This window comes from Diospyros lotus, chromosome 15 (genome assembly GCF_014633365.1).
Source record: "Diospyros lotus cultivar Yz01 chromosome 15, ASM1463336v1, whole genome shotgun sequence".
Lineage (NCBI taxonomy): Eukaryota > Viridiplantae > Streptophyta > Magnoliopsida > Ericales > Ebenaceae > Diospyros > Diospyros lotus.
Genome location: NC_068352.1, coordinates 16,849,810 through 16,864,833, shown reverse-complemented (window position 1 = coordinate 16,864,833; position 15,024 = coordinate 16,849,810). Strand labels below are relative to the sequence as shown.

Sequence of the window (15,024 nt, the reverse complement as noted above, 5' to 3'; positions counted from 1 at the left end):
TTTGTAAAGAAGTCTTGAGTATATTACTTGGTTTTATGGGTCTTTAAGTCATTTTTTCAGATCACAAAAAAAAAAGGTATTTTTTTAAAAAATATATGTATTTGGATTACAAATATAAATATATATTTATTCTTGTGTATATATTTTTAATTTTTAATATATATATATTTCTATTTATTTTCTATTTTTGTCAAATAAAATATATATGTAGTTTAGAGAAAGAAAAAATTATTGAGGAAAGGAGAGAAAAAAGAGAAGTCCAAGGAAAAAAAGAAAAGAAAATAATCATTTGAATTTAATTTTTAAAATGTAAATTCATTACTATTGTTAAAATGTAAGAAATACTCTCTATAATTAAGTCAAATTTTAGGAGTAGGCAATGAAATGTACCCCAAAAAATATTGAATTTGTTAAAAAAGAATATTTGTGTTGGCTTGAAATAAAAATAAATAAACGGTTTGAAATAAAGGATAAAATTGCCTATTATTATTTTTAATTAAACCTAATTCAAACTTGATCAGAGCTTTTATCTTAGCATTTTCAATCTGTTGGACCGCCTTTTTGGTCCTTTGCTCTCATGTGATGAGCAAGTCTGCTTTCTTTGATGCTTTTTTTTTTTTTTTTTTTTTTTTTTTTTTTTTTTTTTTAAAGAATCAATTGATAACAAAAGATTAGCCCTAGGAGCGAATTTTCCTACCATATTTGAACCAACCACTTTGGGTTCTACTTTCTAGGCATTTAGGGGCAGGCTCGAGTTGTTGCCCTCTCCCAGATTCAGCCTTCCCTCAAGTTTGCAAGGCAAATTTAGCCCATTTGAGGGGAGGATAGCTGAAATAATTTATGAATATGAGACCAGCACTTTTCCAAATTTGCTCCTAGATCTAATATAATTACCGCCCCAAGCACCTCTTTAGCTTTTGCTCAGGGAAAAACTACCTCGTCTTCACCTTTGTTACACTTTGGCCAAGTTAGAAATGCAAATGAAAGTCTACTCTCACTTCTTATATGTTACAGGAGTGTGTTTTTTATATTAAAATTTTAAGATGTTACATATAATTTACTTTTTATTTAATGCACATCTAAAAAGAAAGTCTTGAATATCAATCACAACATAAATAAATAAATAAATATCATCAAATAATTTAAGCATAACACATTCTGCCCCGTACATTCCTATTTCTAGTCTATCTTAAATCCAAATAAAGGAAGATTTATTATTCAACAATCAACATTAAATTTATCAGATCAAAAGAACATGAATTTTAGACAAATAACAAAATTGATAAGAGTTAAAATTTAAATAGTCGACTCTCTCGTAATGTAATAATGAGATTAAGGCTAACCGGGCACAACTCAATACATCATTCATAGCACTTTGTAAATAGCACATTTATAGATAGGTGGTTATGAGGAAATGCACACGCAAAGAAATTATCATTAACAAGTGAAAATAACCATGGAAACTTTTAGCAAGTGAACTCTACTTCACAGCATCGTACATTGTTATGTCTATAAAATGACTGGAGCTAAATATCTGAAAAGTATTGTTTATGGCGTGCTACCTTACGAATTATATCTATAAATGTAACAGTAATAATAATAATAATAATAATCCTGTACAAAGCTAATAATAATAAGAGTAAAACAGTAAGCAGAGACTGAAGGCAAAACCTTCTTCCCTCCGCGTGACACACTAATATACCTCCTCCTCTGGTTAGGTGGTGGCTCTCAAAACGAATGCGTGAAAAGAGTGAGGGAAGGGGACTTTGTCCTCTTCACCCCATGAATCTACATTTCCTAACTAATTCGTTCGAGAAATTTACATGTCGGTTCCATAAGCTTCGTACCTCCGGCGATGAAATCTCAAGCCAGGGCTTTGCAGGTCCGCTGAAATGTATAACAGCAGCAGCTTCCAGTATCTGTCGCCCAACGGGGGGAAACCAGTAACCTAATCCGGCCAGATGCCATGAAGGATCGATTGGATGGACATGACCCTCGAATGCTATCAACGCCGGTGGAAGCGCTCCAGGACGCCACAATGTCATCCCCGAATTTAGACTCTAAAGCAACAAAATGTTTTTTTGTCAAGCAAACGAGGATCCTGTACTAAAAGTAGTATTTGTTGAATCGCTACAGATAATAGGAAATGCATTAGGGAGCATCTTAAGGCGCTTCCAAGTAGAATAAACTCACAAGTTTAAGCCATTGATGGTAGGCTGAAGTGATGCTGGTCATCCTCCATGCCTGAAGGTCAAATACATTCACCCCGTACAACCATCCACATCGGTCATGATCCAAGTTAGATGCTATAACTGGGTTGGAGAAATTGAAGTAGTCCATGTATTTTCTTCCCGGACAACACTCGTGCCCACACCAGGAGTCAACAACAGCACCGACAACCTTCCCGTTGATATCCAATTGCCAGAGCGATGATATGTCGTGTTGTACTACCACATCATCGTCCAAGAACACAATCTTCTTCAGATCCGGAAATAGCTGTTGGCCATGATGAAAATAAGACTCTTTTTTTTTTCACCCACAAATTCACATTCAGATTCATCAATAAACTACAGCAAATAAAATAAATACCTCAGGGATATAAATCCGGAGATGATTCATAAGGGAGAGACAGCTTGGGCTTAGAACCTCTAAATTTCTTTCGTTTCCAGTGTCATACTCCAAGTCCTTTTTTAAATTGTCATAGTGATGGCTCCAAATCAAACGATGAATCTCTAGCATCTCCCTAACTCCAACATTCACTTCATGAGACCAATCATACTGATGCAACCCCTTGACCTCCACAACTGCTGAATTAATGTTACTTATTGCAAACCATGCATGCATAGAAGTGTAAGTTTTCTTGTCAGTGACTATGTGGAACACTAATTTCTCAGGCTGGGCTGAGTTTTTTACAGCCGATGAGATGACAACAGAAGCAGCAAGGACATTGTCAGTGAGGAGAACAACATGGTGAAAAGAAGGATCAGTCAAACGAGAAACAAATTCAGGTTGAGGAAGGCGGGATCGTGCCACGGCATTTGCAGCATACTCCTCAGCCAACTTCAGGCAAAGGCAATGAAGACTCTTTGGAACACCATGTGAAGCCAAATGCCAATAAATGGATTCACGCCACCTAGCTGATTGGATCTTCTGTTCCATCTTCAATATCTGTATAAAGCAAAAGGTTGCTCTAGTTGTTATTCCAACAGTAAATATTGTTGATGTCATGTACGTTAACGGTGCTATATTCTTGTAAAAGGCTTCTGGCTTCTAAAGGGACCTAGTGAAAAGAAAACCTTTTTTTTTTTTGCCAAGTATAAAGGGGAAGAAGAGGGATGTGCTATCCTAGCTTATAGTCCTTCCTCAACCAGTTTGCCTTACTATAAATGTCATAAAAATGAAACACTGGCATTGCCATCCAGCATCTCTAAAAAACACCACTCCCCCCCCCCCCCCCCCCCAAAAAAAAAAAAACAAAAAACACAAGCACCACCACAAATAAGAAAGGAAGTACAATTAATTAGAGTTAGTTTATAAAAACACGGTTCCAACCGACCTTCATCAGTTAACAAAATGCCAATGGGCTAGCCACTCAAGTATGATATTTTGTCACTTTTTTCTTTTTCACTAAAATGTCAGTCACCTGACTTGTACATGTGAAATGAATTCTTATATACAAAAAGTGCAAGTACAGTTTTACAATGAAAAATTAATTCTTCTAACAAATTATTAGAAAAATTAAAAATTAATAAGATTGCCTAAACTTTATTAAGATAAGAAAGATTGGAGACAGTAGTGTTTGAATTTTGTTTTCCTTTTTTCTTTTCTTGGTACATATAAAGGGGGTGCATTAAACAAAGAAATAAAAGGAAATTAGACAAGAATGAAAATGTAATTTCTATTTTATGTTAATGTCATTGAATTTTTATAGCTGAGGAGGTAAAAGTGCACACTTTTTAAGATAAGGAGATTTATGATACTATGACATAATTGACAAGGTGCCAATATAACTAACTTTCCTACATGAAGAAACGTTCAGAAGCTATTCTAAGGTGACTTTCTTAATTATGTGAGAAAGGTAGAAAGTTTGATGCCACATTGTGATTAAGGTATTGGATACTAGGTGTTTCGGCTTTAATAGCTAAATTATGTATGAAATAATCTGTTCATCTACTCAAATCTCTTTCGGCCTATTAGTATTTTATGTAGTTATGAATTGGACATACATTCCACAACTAAATTTTGTTACAAGACCACATGCATTTTGTAGAAATATTTGCAATCTTGGCGAAAATATAAAAACCTATTGATTTTTTGAATGAAAGGCCTCTACTTAAACTCCATGTTCCGTATTCTTTCAACTTCATTCAGTCACTCATACAAATATTCAGACTAACTGGAGCTGGTTATGGGGCCATAATTTGACGGAATATGTTTGATATTTCACAGCTTTCATAAATGTGGTCCTTGTGTGATGTAGGAAAAAAGGATAGAACCTTAAAAAGGAATAGAGAGTAAAAATATCCAATAGAGAATGAGTAACTTCCACTACTCAAAACCATTAAAGATAAAAAGGAAATTAGGTGTTTTCATAATAGCTGAAGAACAATATCTTAATGAGATTGTGAATAATGTGAGAAAGAAATATGAGAATACAACTCCTTGACAAGTTACTCATGGCATTTCAAAAGTCTTCGATCTGTTTCTAACATTGAAGTATAGTGTGATGAGCTCTAGCACATCATTCTCTACAAAAATGGGCATACACTTTTCTTTTTTCAACAATATCCATTTTAAATGAAATAACATAAACAAAAGATTTCACAGGTTGCTCTTTCATGATAGGAAGGTCACGATTTCATGTTGTGGATACAGCCTCATTTCAAAGAAAGGATAAAGATGCATAGAAGCACCACCTTCCTAGACATAATTGGGAGAAGCTCATCCGAAACGCTTAAATTGCATTCTCTTCGCTGTTTTCAACTCATTTTGAGTTTTCAGTTTTTCAAAACATTGAAAACGCGTTTATTTTGTTATTTTCAAAAACATATTTTTGAAAAAAAGAAAAAAATTTATAAAGAAAACCCAAAATAGCATTTGGGTATTTTCAGCCAAAACACGTTGAAGACACCCAAAACGCGAAAAACACACACCCCCCCCCCCCCCCGGCAATCTTGCACAGACCCAACATATCTCCTCTCTCTCATCTCTTCTCTCTTTTCTCCTTTCTTCCTTTCCTTCGGTTGTCGACCGCCGGTACCACCACCATCACTGCCGTCGACTGCATTGTCAACTGCACCCACCATCGGCAGTGCAAGCTGCAATCTATCACCCCCTGTTGCTCTCTTGCTGGTTTTATCTCCTCTCTCATCTCTTCTCTTCCTTCTATTGCTGGTTTTTGGGCATGTTAGTCGATAGGCCCTTGGGTGTCAGGTGGTTGCCTCTGATAGTCGGAAACCACCGGCCACAGTGGCCGATGGTGACTGGCAGTGCATATATAAGCAGGTGTTGGGTTTGGTCAAACGTTTAAGCTTAGATATAAGAAGATCTGGCCATTGGATCTTACTGGCTTTTGGGTATGTTAGTTGATGGGCCCTTGGGTGTCAGGCGGTTGCCTCTAATCGCTGGAAAGCACCGGCCACGATGGCCGGTGGCGATTGGCAGTGGTTTTTCGCTTGTGGCCGAAAATTAAAAATTAAATCTACAAAAACCCAACTGTTAAATCTGGCCCATTTTTGTGTATGTTAACCCCTTCGGCTTGGAGTTTCTAATGGTAGGCTCTAATCGTATGAATCTCTGACCAACAGTGATCGCTGGCAACAGAGAAGATGCAGGGTGCCGAAGAAGAAGAAAAGAGAAAAAAAGAAAAAAATATTATTAAATTTTGAAAATAAAATTATATATTTATTTAAAATTTAAAAAATGTAATATATCTATATTATAATTAAAAATATAGGATAACATATAGTATATTATTAAGTGTATAATTTAATATAACATATTGTTAAGATGTATGTCAGTAATTTGTTAATCAAATTTATTATTTTATTTTAATAGTAGAATTTCATTAAAAAGAGTTAATTTTATTATTTAATAATTAAATTCATTGAATAAAATATCATAAAATAAGTTTTTTCAAAATTCCAAAGTAAACACGTTTTCTAATTTTCTATTTTAAGAAACAGTTTTTCAGAATGACAAAAAGAACACGTTTTCAAAAATCTCAAAACAGATACTCAAAACACAACTGAAAATTAATTCAAAACTCAAAACTCAAAACTGAAATACGAAAAGAACACCATCTTAATTTGTCTTTCGATTTGCTTCTCAATCATAGTCTTCTACTGCTTGAAAGTAGCAAAAACATCAATCTTCTGTTTCAAAAAGAAAACCCCGATTTTCCTTAAAAAATCATTGATGAAAGTCAACATATATCTGTACTCTAGTAGGACTCAAAGATTAGAATGGACAAAATCTAATATCCCTTTCGTATTGTGAATGTCTTTATTAAATATGACTCATTTTTCCTTACCAAACATGCAATGCTCACAGAACTCCTATTTTTCAGTACTTTACACTTTAAGAAGTCCTCTTTTACTCAATTTAGTCAATACCTACTTCACTCATATGTTCAAGACGTATATGTCACAACTGTGCAATATCAGTATCAGATAAAGAAGAAGTAGAAACAACAGAAACACTTGTAACAGTAGAACCTTGCAGAATATATAATCCACCGTACTGCTTTTTACCTTTCATCACAACAAGAGCACCTTTACTGACCTTGATGACTCCACTTTCACCAAAAAATTTGTACCTATTTAAATCAAGAGTACTTAATGAAATAAGATTTCTCTTAAGATCATAAACATGTATGACATCAGTTAAAGTTCTAACCAGTGTTCGCTACCCAGAAGCATAGAAACACCACTTTCCTAGACATAATTAGGAGAAGCTCATCTAAAACGCTTAATCTGTCTTTCAATTTGCTTCTCAATCATAGTCTTCTATTGCTTCAAAGTAGCAAAAACATCAGTCTTCTGTTTCAAAAAGAAAACCCAAAGGCGTTAGCCGTTGTGAATTCATGCCAATCGGCATCTTAGGTTCCGAGCCCGATTAACCGGGCCCACTACTTTTGTCTTCTTGAACCTAGAACTAATCTACAATAATTTGTTTTCTCAACCTTAATTCCATTATTTCACTTGTCTTTCCAACTATGATTTACCTGAAAATAACATCAAATTACATCAAAAAGTTAAAAAAAAAAAAAACTACAGTTTTCCTAAGCCCTACCTAGGCGCTAAGCCCTAGTCTAGCACCCAATTAGCACCTAGCATGTTTTAGAACACTGGTTCTAATAACGCCATAAAACATCTTAATTTTAACTGTTCCAATGCCACCAATTTTATAAAAAGAATTATTTCCCATCAACATATCACCAAATTTTTATATATAAAAAATCAATCCCTACGAGGAGACATGAAATGTGCATGCTGTGTCAAGAATCCAATCTTCTCTAGGCTTGGTAATTTCATTAGTTACCACCATAAGTTCCTCATCACTACTGTTATCTTCAACAACATTGGTTTCACCTGAAGTCTCTGGCTGTTTCCCTTTCAGATTTCTATCTCTTAACTTTGTTCTGTAGTTTATAACACTTCTTCTTGATGTGTCCTTTTTTCTTACAATAATTACAGGTTTTGTCTCTATTTCTTGACTTGGATTTACTTTTCCCTTTACCACCAAAATTTCTTTCATGTGTTCTCCCTCTAATCAACAGACACTCTCCTTGTTTTTCAAAATTTCCAAATATTTACTTATCAATTTTCTCTTTCGAGAACAAAGCATCATAACATTCATCTAGGGTGAGAGTGTCACAACTATAGAGTATGATGTCTCTAAAAGTTAAATATGAGATCGATAGAGAACATAACAAAATTTAAACCAAATCCTTATTATCATATTTAACCTCTACACTTTCCAAATCAGAAACAATTTCCTTAAAAGTTGTTAAATGGCTTTCAATCGATGTAACTTTTGTCATTTGATAAGAATATAATCTCTGTTTGCGATGCAACTTATTGATTCATACACAACCGTTCTAGTTTCAACCATAGAGCAACAACAGTTTTTCCTTTCAAAACGTTCTGTAAAATTTGATTAAATAAATGTAGACATATCTGAAATAAGTCCTTACGATCCTTACGTTGATTTTCTTTAGTACTCTATGATTGTGGCATTTTTCCAAACCCCAAAAATGCATCATCTAAATCTATTTATACCAAAATTGCATGCATCTTAACATGCCATAGCAAAAATATAATATTTCAGTCCAATAATGAAATATCATACTTCAAAGTGGCCATTACGAAAGATTAAATAGTCTCAAATAATATCAAACGATCGATAAATAAAACTCCAATAGAAAATAAACCAGAATAGCGGATCTGGGGCAGTAAATCTAGGAAAAACATATATTGATCTATCGAATCTAGGTTGGCAGAGTGAACCAATGGGTCTTGGCAAATCAAGATCGGATTTGGGCCAAGATCTGGGTAGGAATCTTGGAATGGTCATCGATGGCAAAGGCTTGAAGAACAATCGTCGGTGACGAGAGGGGCCTGCTGGACGAGTGTTGCTGAGGGCGACGCAACCGAAAGAAGGTGATAGCATAAACGTCGATGACAGCAGATCGATCACAAGGGGAAGACGAATAGGCGATGGTGGCGGGAGACAATCGACGATGGTTGATCTACGATCGCGAGCAAGGGGACGAGTGGCAATGGGGGTTGAGATCGATCAACAATAAAAGAGGCAGCGGTCAATGGCAATAGCGGAAATCGATGGTGGCAAAAATCCAATGGTCAATTGCGAAGGGAAGACAAGAATAGAGGAGGAAAGCTGACAGTCGCGCGGACAGCGATGGAGAAGGCTGATAGCTTACGGTGACGATTGAACGATGACAACAACTAGGCAACCTGAAACCCTAGCCAAGATGATGAAGAACAACTACAAATCCAATTGTTGTGATCTACCAATAGTTGATGATTTGATCCAACTGCTTTGATACCAGTTTGTTACGATTTTGGATGGAAAACAAAGCACAATCAAACCATCAATCACACAAACAAATACATAATTTAACATGAAAAACCCAAATCAGGAAAAACCACGGATAGAAAGAACAAAATATCACTAAGCTAATATTGGTACAACAAGAGTGACATTGCTACCACCAAAAAATCACTAAGATGATATTACTATAATAATTCCAAGTAATTGGTTTCCTATTTATAGACCTAAAATCATCTATAAATAAACACAGAAAATTATATATTGATCAGAAGATCAATCAAGAGGATATTTCTCTAGATGAGATAAATTCCAATAAAATTAAATTTGCCATCCTAATCACAGTCAAATTCAAAATTCTAATCACAGTCAAATTAGAAATCCTAATCACAGATGAATTTGAATTTTGAGTCACAGTTATTACAGAATCCCTTTATAGAACTTTTGGGTTCCTTACAATTAACCCCTGAAAATTTATCGTCCTTAAGAAATGGACAGTAGCTTGGCAACCTATGGGAATTGAGTCATCAAGTTCGGTAGGTATTCCCATGTATTGTTATCCAGATGGAGGCAAGTCCACTGCACCAGCACTTGTGTCAAAGGGGCTCCATGCTGGTAGATGACCCTCATATCCAAAATGAGGCCTGGTTTCACTAGAGGTGAAGTATCACAAATAAAGTAAGAAGGGAAGAACTAACCGACTGTGCTCCCATTGATTTCTTAAGCATTGAGACATGGAACACTGGATCAATCTGAGTAGAAGGTAGCTGGAGCTTATAAGCCATAGTCCCAAACTTAGCCACAATCGTAAATGGCCCTTAAAATCTAGGACTGAGTTTGGAAATTTGTCTGTGAGAAAGAGCTCTTTGGTGAAAGTGTTTCATCTTGAGATAGACCATATCCCCCACTGTAAACTCCCGTTCACTTTTTTTTCTGTCAGCAAACTGCTTCATTTTGTTTTGAGCAGTTGTTAATTCCTTGTGCAACACGTGTAGAATTTCTTATTGTCACTATAAATGGGAGTCAATTACAGCTATAGATGTAGATTCTAGAGTGGCAGGCAGGAGAAGGGGTTTATAATCGTATAAGGCCTCAAATGAGGACACCTTAGTGGAGCTGTGGTGACAAGAATTATACCATCACTGAGTTAATGGAAGCCACTTATGTCAGCCTTTAGATTACACAAAACAGAGACAATGTAGGTCAGTCTCCAAACACTAATTCACCAGTTCTGTTTGGTCATCAGACTCGAGGTGGTATGTAGTGAAATATGCAGCCTTACACTCAAAGCTCTAAACAATTCTTGCCACAATAAACTCGTAAAAACCTTATCCCTATATGAAATAATGGACTATGGAACTCCATGTAGTTTGACAAAATTATCCAAAAATGTTCAGGCCACCTCTTACGCTATAAATGGGTGTGAAAAGCTCAAAAAATAAGCAAATTTGATAAACCGATCTACATCCACAAGGATGCAGTCCTTGCCCTCAGACTTAGATAATCCTTAAACAAAGTCCATGGATATATTTACCCAAGCTTGTTCTAGCAATGCCAATGGCTACAATAGTCCAGAGGCTACCACCGTCTCATGTTTACAATGCTAGCACATGCCACATGTCATCACAAAATCTATCACTGACTTCTTCAAATTTGGCCAATAAAATATCTACTTTACCTTATGATAAGTATTCTGGATACCTGAGTGACCTCTCAAAGGGAACCCATGCAAGGACTGTAGGATTTTGGCTTTCAATTGGTCACAATCCCCTATCACCATCCTTCCCTGAAATCATATTAAGCCATTGATTATTGTACCCTAGTTTGCTAGATGGATCAATGACCAACTAGCAGTTAACTAATTGCTCTAGCAGTTCCTTAGTCCAGGTAGCCTTCTCATAGCTGGTTGTAACCTCTTATAACCAATCTGGAATGATAGTAGTGTGTCATAAACCTAGGGTTCATAACAGGGTTGAATTGGCAATCGAAAGGATCAATTGAATAGAACTAAGAACATAATGATTTAAGAGGGAAATAGGACAGAAATGAGGGAGAATTGCAGAAGGGAACGAGAGGGAGAATGGGAGAGAATTCTAGAGAGAAAAATGAAGATTCAATATCAATTCAAGCATGAAAAATCCCCCTTGTTTACAGTAACCTTATATAGGCATATCTAACTCCTAACAACATACACAACTCACCCATGTGCTCCTACCCAATTGCTAAAATATCTCCTAACAACTATTATTAGCCTATTACCATATTGCCCCTTTATTGTTCCTTGAGTCACAACAATTCCCCCGTTCTTGAAAGAGTTCTTATCCCCAAGAACTTGCAGCACGTAATCTTGGCTCGTCATCCAATGCCCGCTTTGTCAATCTGTTTCATTCCTCTTTCCTTCTTGCTCCTTCTAAGCCTCTTCTTCGTTCTTAGGTTCCTAGGAATAATTCTAGGCCTAAGTTTCCCAAAAACTTCCATAGGAGAAACTTTATTGAATTCAAGCAGCCTACAACCATCCCCAATAATAGCTACCTTTTCAAGTTTGATCTCCAATCTGAGGACATAATCAGTGACTTCCAGACAAACATACTTAGTAGTTGAAACTTGGGGTCCAACGTAAAGACTATTCGTGTCTATGACCTCCATTAGTAGTTCATTATTGTCCAATACAAGGGTGGCAGATCTCCATCCATAGTTGCCTTTACTATATTCTCATTCAACCCACGACCATGCTTTGTTGCAAAAATATCAACATCATCCTCGAAATGTAGCAATGGAGGATTGTAAACTTGCCTTAGATATGTTAGTGAAGGTGCTCTAGACCCAATCAAATTGGACATGTTGTACATTGACAATTGCAATCATATTTATTATTGAATAAAGAGTTATTCAATTTCACAAGAAGTCGTTCTATTGGTTTCTTGTTATTATAGTTTGTAGACATCATTAAATGTCACAAGTCGTAGCAATGTCAAGAATGGACATTGACAATTGCGACAAGACTTGTATATGCTATGTTTTTGCTATCGGATAGCATTAGGGGTCCCATACTCATAGGCATGGGGATGCCTAGACAAGTACATAGGTGACTAATGTTGGAGAACGTGTCACTAGACATAACTCGCCATGAGAATCCATTTTGGTTATACATTGATGGAATTCTCATACGAGATGGGTGTAACTAATCCTTGGACCTAAGGTTGTCACGGTCATCTCATAAGAAGACCGGTATGCTTTGACATCGTTTCGATGGGCCTAAACAAAGGCTGCATGTGGGCGATCGTTGGGCATATCGTGAGGCTTATGGAGATGGGTGCATAACCAATATGAGACTCGTTTATCCCTTGATAGAGGATAATGTATCTAAGGTGCTTTCGGTGGATATTCACTTTAAATCCATGGCTATGGTGAAAGAGATCAATAAAGAGTTATTGATTCACTTTCTATTTAGTGAGGATATCCGGAGGACCGAAGAAAACTCATGTGATCGTAATCAAGCAACACATCACCAGATTTGAGATCACAGAAGATACATTGATGAGAGGATCGAATTACACGGTAATCATGCTCGTGAAATGTTGTTTATTTATGGATTATGAATCCTTTTGAATAATTGGGTAGATATGATGCCTTTTTAGAGGCCAATCTTGTTTTATGTGTTCATACTGACACATTGTCAACATATTTGAAAGCTTAATGAGTCATACACAATAAGTATAGTCCCTTGCTTAAACTAGGAAAGCGGACGCACGGTTAAGTGGGACACTTCGGTAAGAAGTTGTACCGTCATAAGTTCTCACGAAAAAAAAAATAGATGTAATAACGTCAATTTGACGAGTGACTGTCATAAAGGAAATAGTTTTCTAAAATGGCAATTGATTAAATTAGGAAGAAGTTTTTAATTTAATAATTTTCTATTTGTTGGAGTGGAAAATAGGAAATAAAATATATTTAGCATTAAATTAATATTTGGGTTAAATAAAGTATTTTGGTCGATTTGTACCAAATATTTTATTTAAACTTATTATAATTGGATTTGACCCATTTAATTAAATTCCTATTTGGACTAAGATAAACCCATTCAATTAAATTACTAGTTGGACTAGTAAAGGGCCAGGCCATCTCCATTAGGGTTTTGGAAACCCTAAGAGGTCTTGCTCCTCTATAAATACATTTTTAGGGGTTGCCCAAATTAACGAATGGTTTTGTGGTTTTTCAAGAGTTGAAAAATAAAAATTGCCGTTAACTCTCTCCCGTTTCTTTTTGCATCGATTTGAAACAGGAGGTTCTTTTCCGTCCATACACAAGCCATGAAAAGGAGAGGGAGCTAGCACTCTTATTCCGCTCTCCTCGCTAAAGGACGCATGTCGGGTATCACGAGTTAGAGGCCAGATGCTTGGAGAGCTTGGATTTGCAAACGACTCGAAAATCTAAAGGTTAGACTTATTTTATTTCGTATGTGAATGTTTTGATTTCGACGTTAATCCAATTGCCAGGATCGGGGCAGATTTCAAAATTTTGAACTACGTTGCTTATCCCATAGCGATCTTGATTTACTTTCAGGATACTCATACCAAGACTGTCTATGAGCATTAACATTAGGAGCTACTGCAACTTTAATTCCAGCCAACAATTTCTCAATGACTGACACCTGGCCTCCATCTCGACCTTCTTCCCTAACATGATTTACACCTAGATTAGGCTATGCATCACCGAGATTATTAGATTCTTGTTCTTGTAAAGTGTGGTCTACCCCAATCTCCCCATCCAATCTTCTTTCATTTTCGAAATCCTAAGTTTCTATTAACTTGTTTGCTTCATTTACAACGTCAACTTCCTTAATATTGGCTGAAGTTTCAGTTGGAATCTCCTGATTACATGCAAATAGTCCAAAAACTCCTTTTTCTTTGTGTTTGCTAGAATTTTCCTCAACATGATCTTCTTTTTCAAAAATATCTGATGGTACCTTTGCATCTGCTGCCCTATCTATTTGATTGTCACCGATTCCCTTTGGGTAATGCCATTCACCATTAATATCATCTTTGATGTTGCACTTCTCCTCCGGTTGCTCCATCTTTAGGAATTCCTCTTTGTTAAAACTCCTACGATAATCATCGAAGAATTTAGCGGGAAAGCTATAGTGATACTTCTTAGTTAGTATCATTGCAAACTCTTGCAATTGTCCGTGTATCATACAACTGAATTCCTTGCTCGTATCATGTACCACACTTCTTGTTTCTTTGTCCAAGTGGCTGATTTCATTCTCAAACTTCTTTTCCCATGCATGAGGCTTTTGGCCAAACTCCTCATAATGTCTACCTCCAACTGAAAATGCAACATTCTTTTGCTGCCCTTGAGACTCCATTTGTCTCATGCATGAACAACTCCCCATGGTCAACTTCTCATCAACAAAACATTGCAAAGACCAAGGAGTAGGACTTTTGTTCATTCTTAAATCCCACACTTATCTGTCTCACAACAATCACCTCTGAAATTGATCCAAGAGGTGGCAAATTTCAGGCTCTGTTTCGCTTCAAATTCCAACCTATTTTAGGAACGGAAGAAGTCGCACAGTTACAGCAATTTGATTGGCCTCCTAGAGTCTCCTAGAGCATCTCACTCTCAGCCAAAAATCACAATCGAAATCACAGCAATTGAGGATTGCTAGAATTCACCAAATCTGTTAGATAATCTACTGCCTCAAGGCCAATTAACTAAGAATTCCTTCGTCAGAATCAAGGAGGTTTAATTCGCCTGCAAGTTCCGATTAACCGGAACTGCTCTAGGCATCTCCGAAAGCACCTTTGAACCCAATTGGCCCAGTCGCCTTTAATTTCTAAGCCCAAAGTATTAATCGACAATCAACTCACATCAATCTAGGAGAATCGTTCACCCGATCACCGTCCCATGAATGTCGAAATTCACCAGAATTTAGTGCCTTTAATCTACACT

At 36.3% G+C, this 15,024-nt stretch overlaps 1 protein-coding gene across 2 annotated transcripts in view; it reads right to left on the bottom strand.

Moving 5' to 3' along the window:
- Window positions 1-1,533: 1,533 nt before the first annotated feature.
- The window catches only part of LOC127792211 (probable galacturonosyltransferase 15), a 44,887-nt gene continuing 31,396 nt past the window's right edge, over window positions 1,534-15,024 (bottom strand). For both annotated transcript variants that reach the window (XM_052322641.1, XM_052322642.1), the window contains 3 exons: window positions 2,590-3,168; window positions 2,194-2,496; window positions 1,534-2,060 (listed from right to left, as the gene is read on the bottom strand). In XM_052322641.1, coding sequence (XP_052178601.1) covers window positions 1,776-2,060; window positions 2,194-2,496; window positions 2,590-3,168 — 1,167 coding nt within the window. In that variant the 3' untranslated portion in view covers window positions 1,534-1,775. The remainder of the gene's footprint in view (window positions 2,061-2,193; window positions 2,497-2,589; window positions 3,169-15,024) is intronic.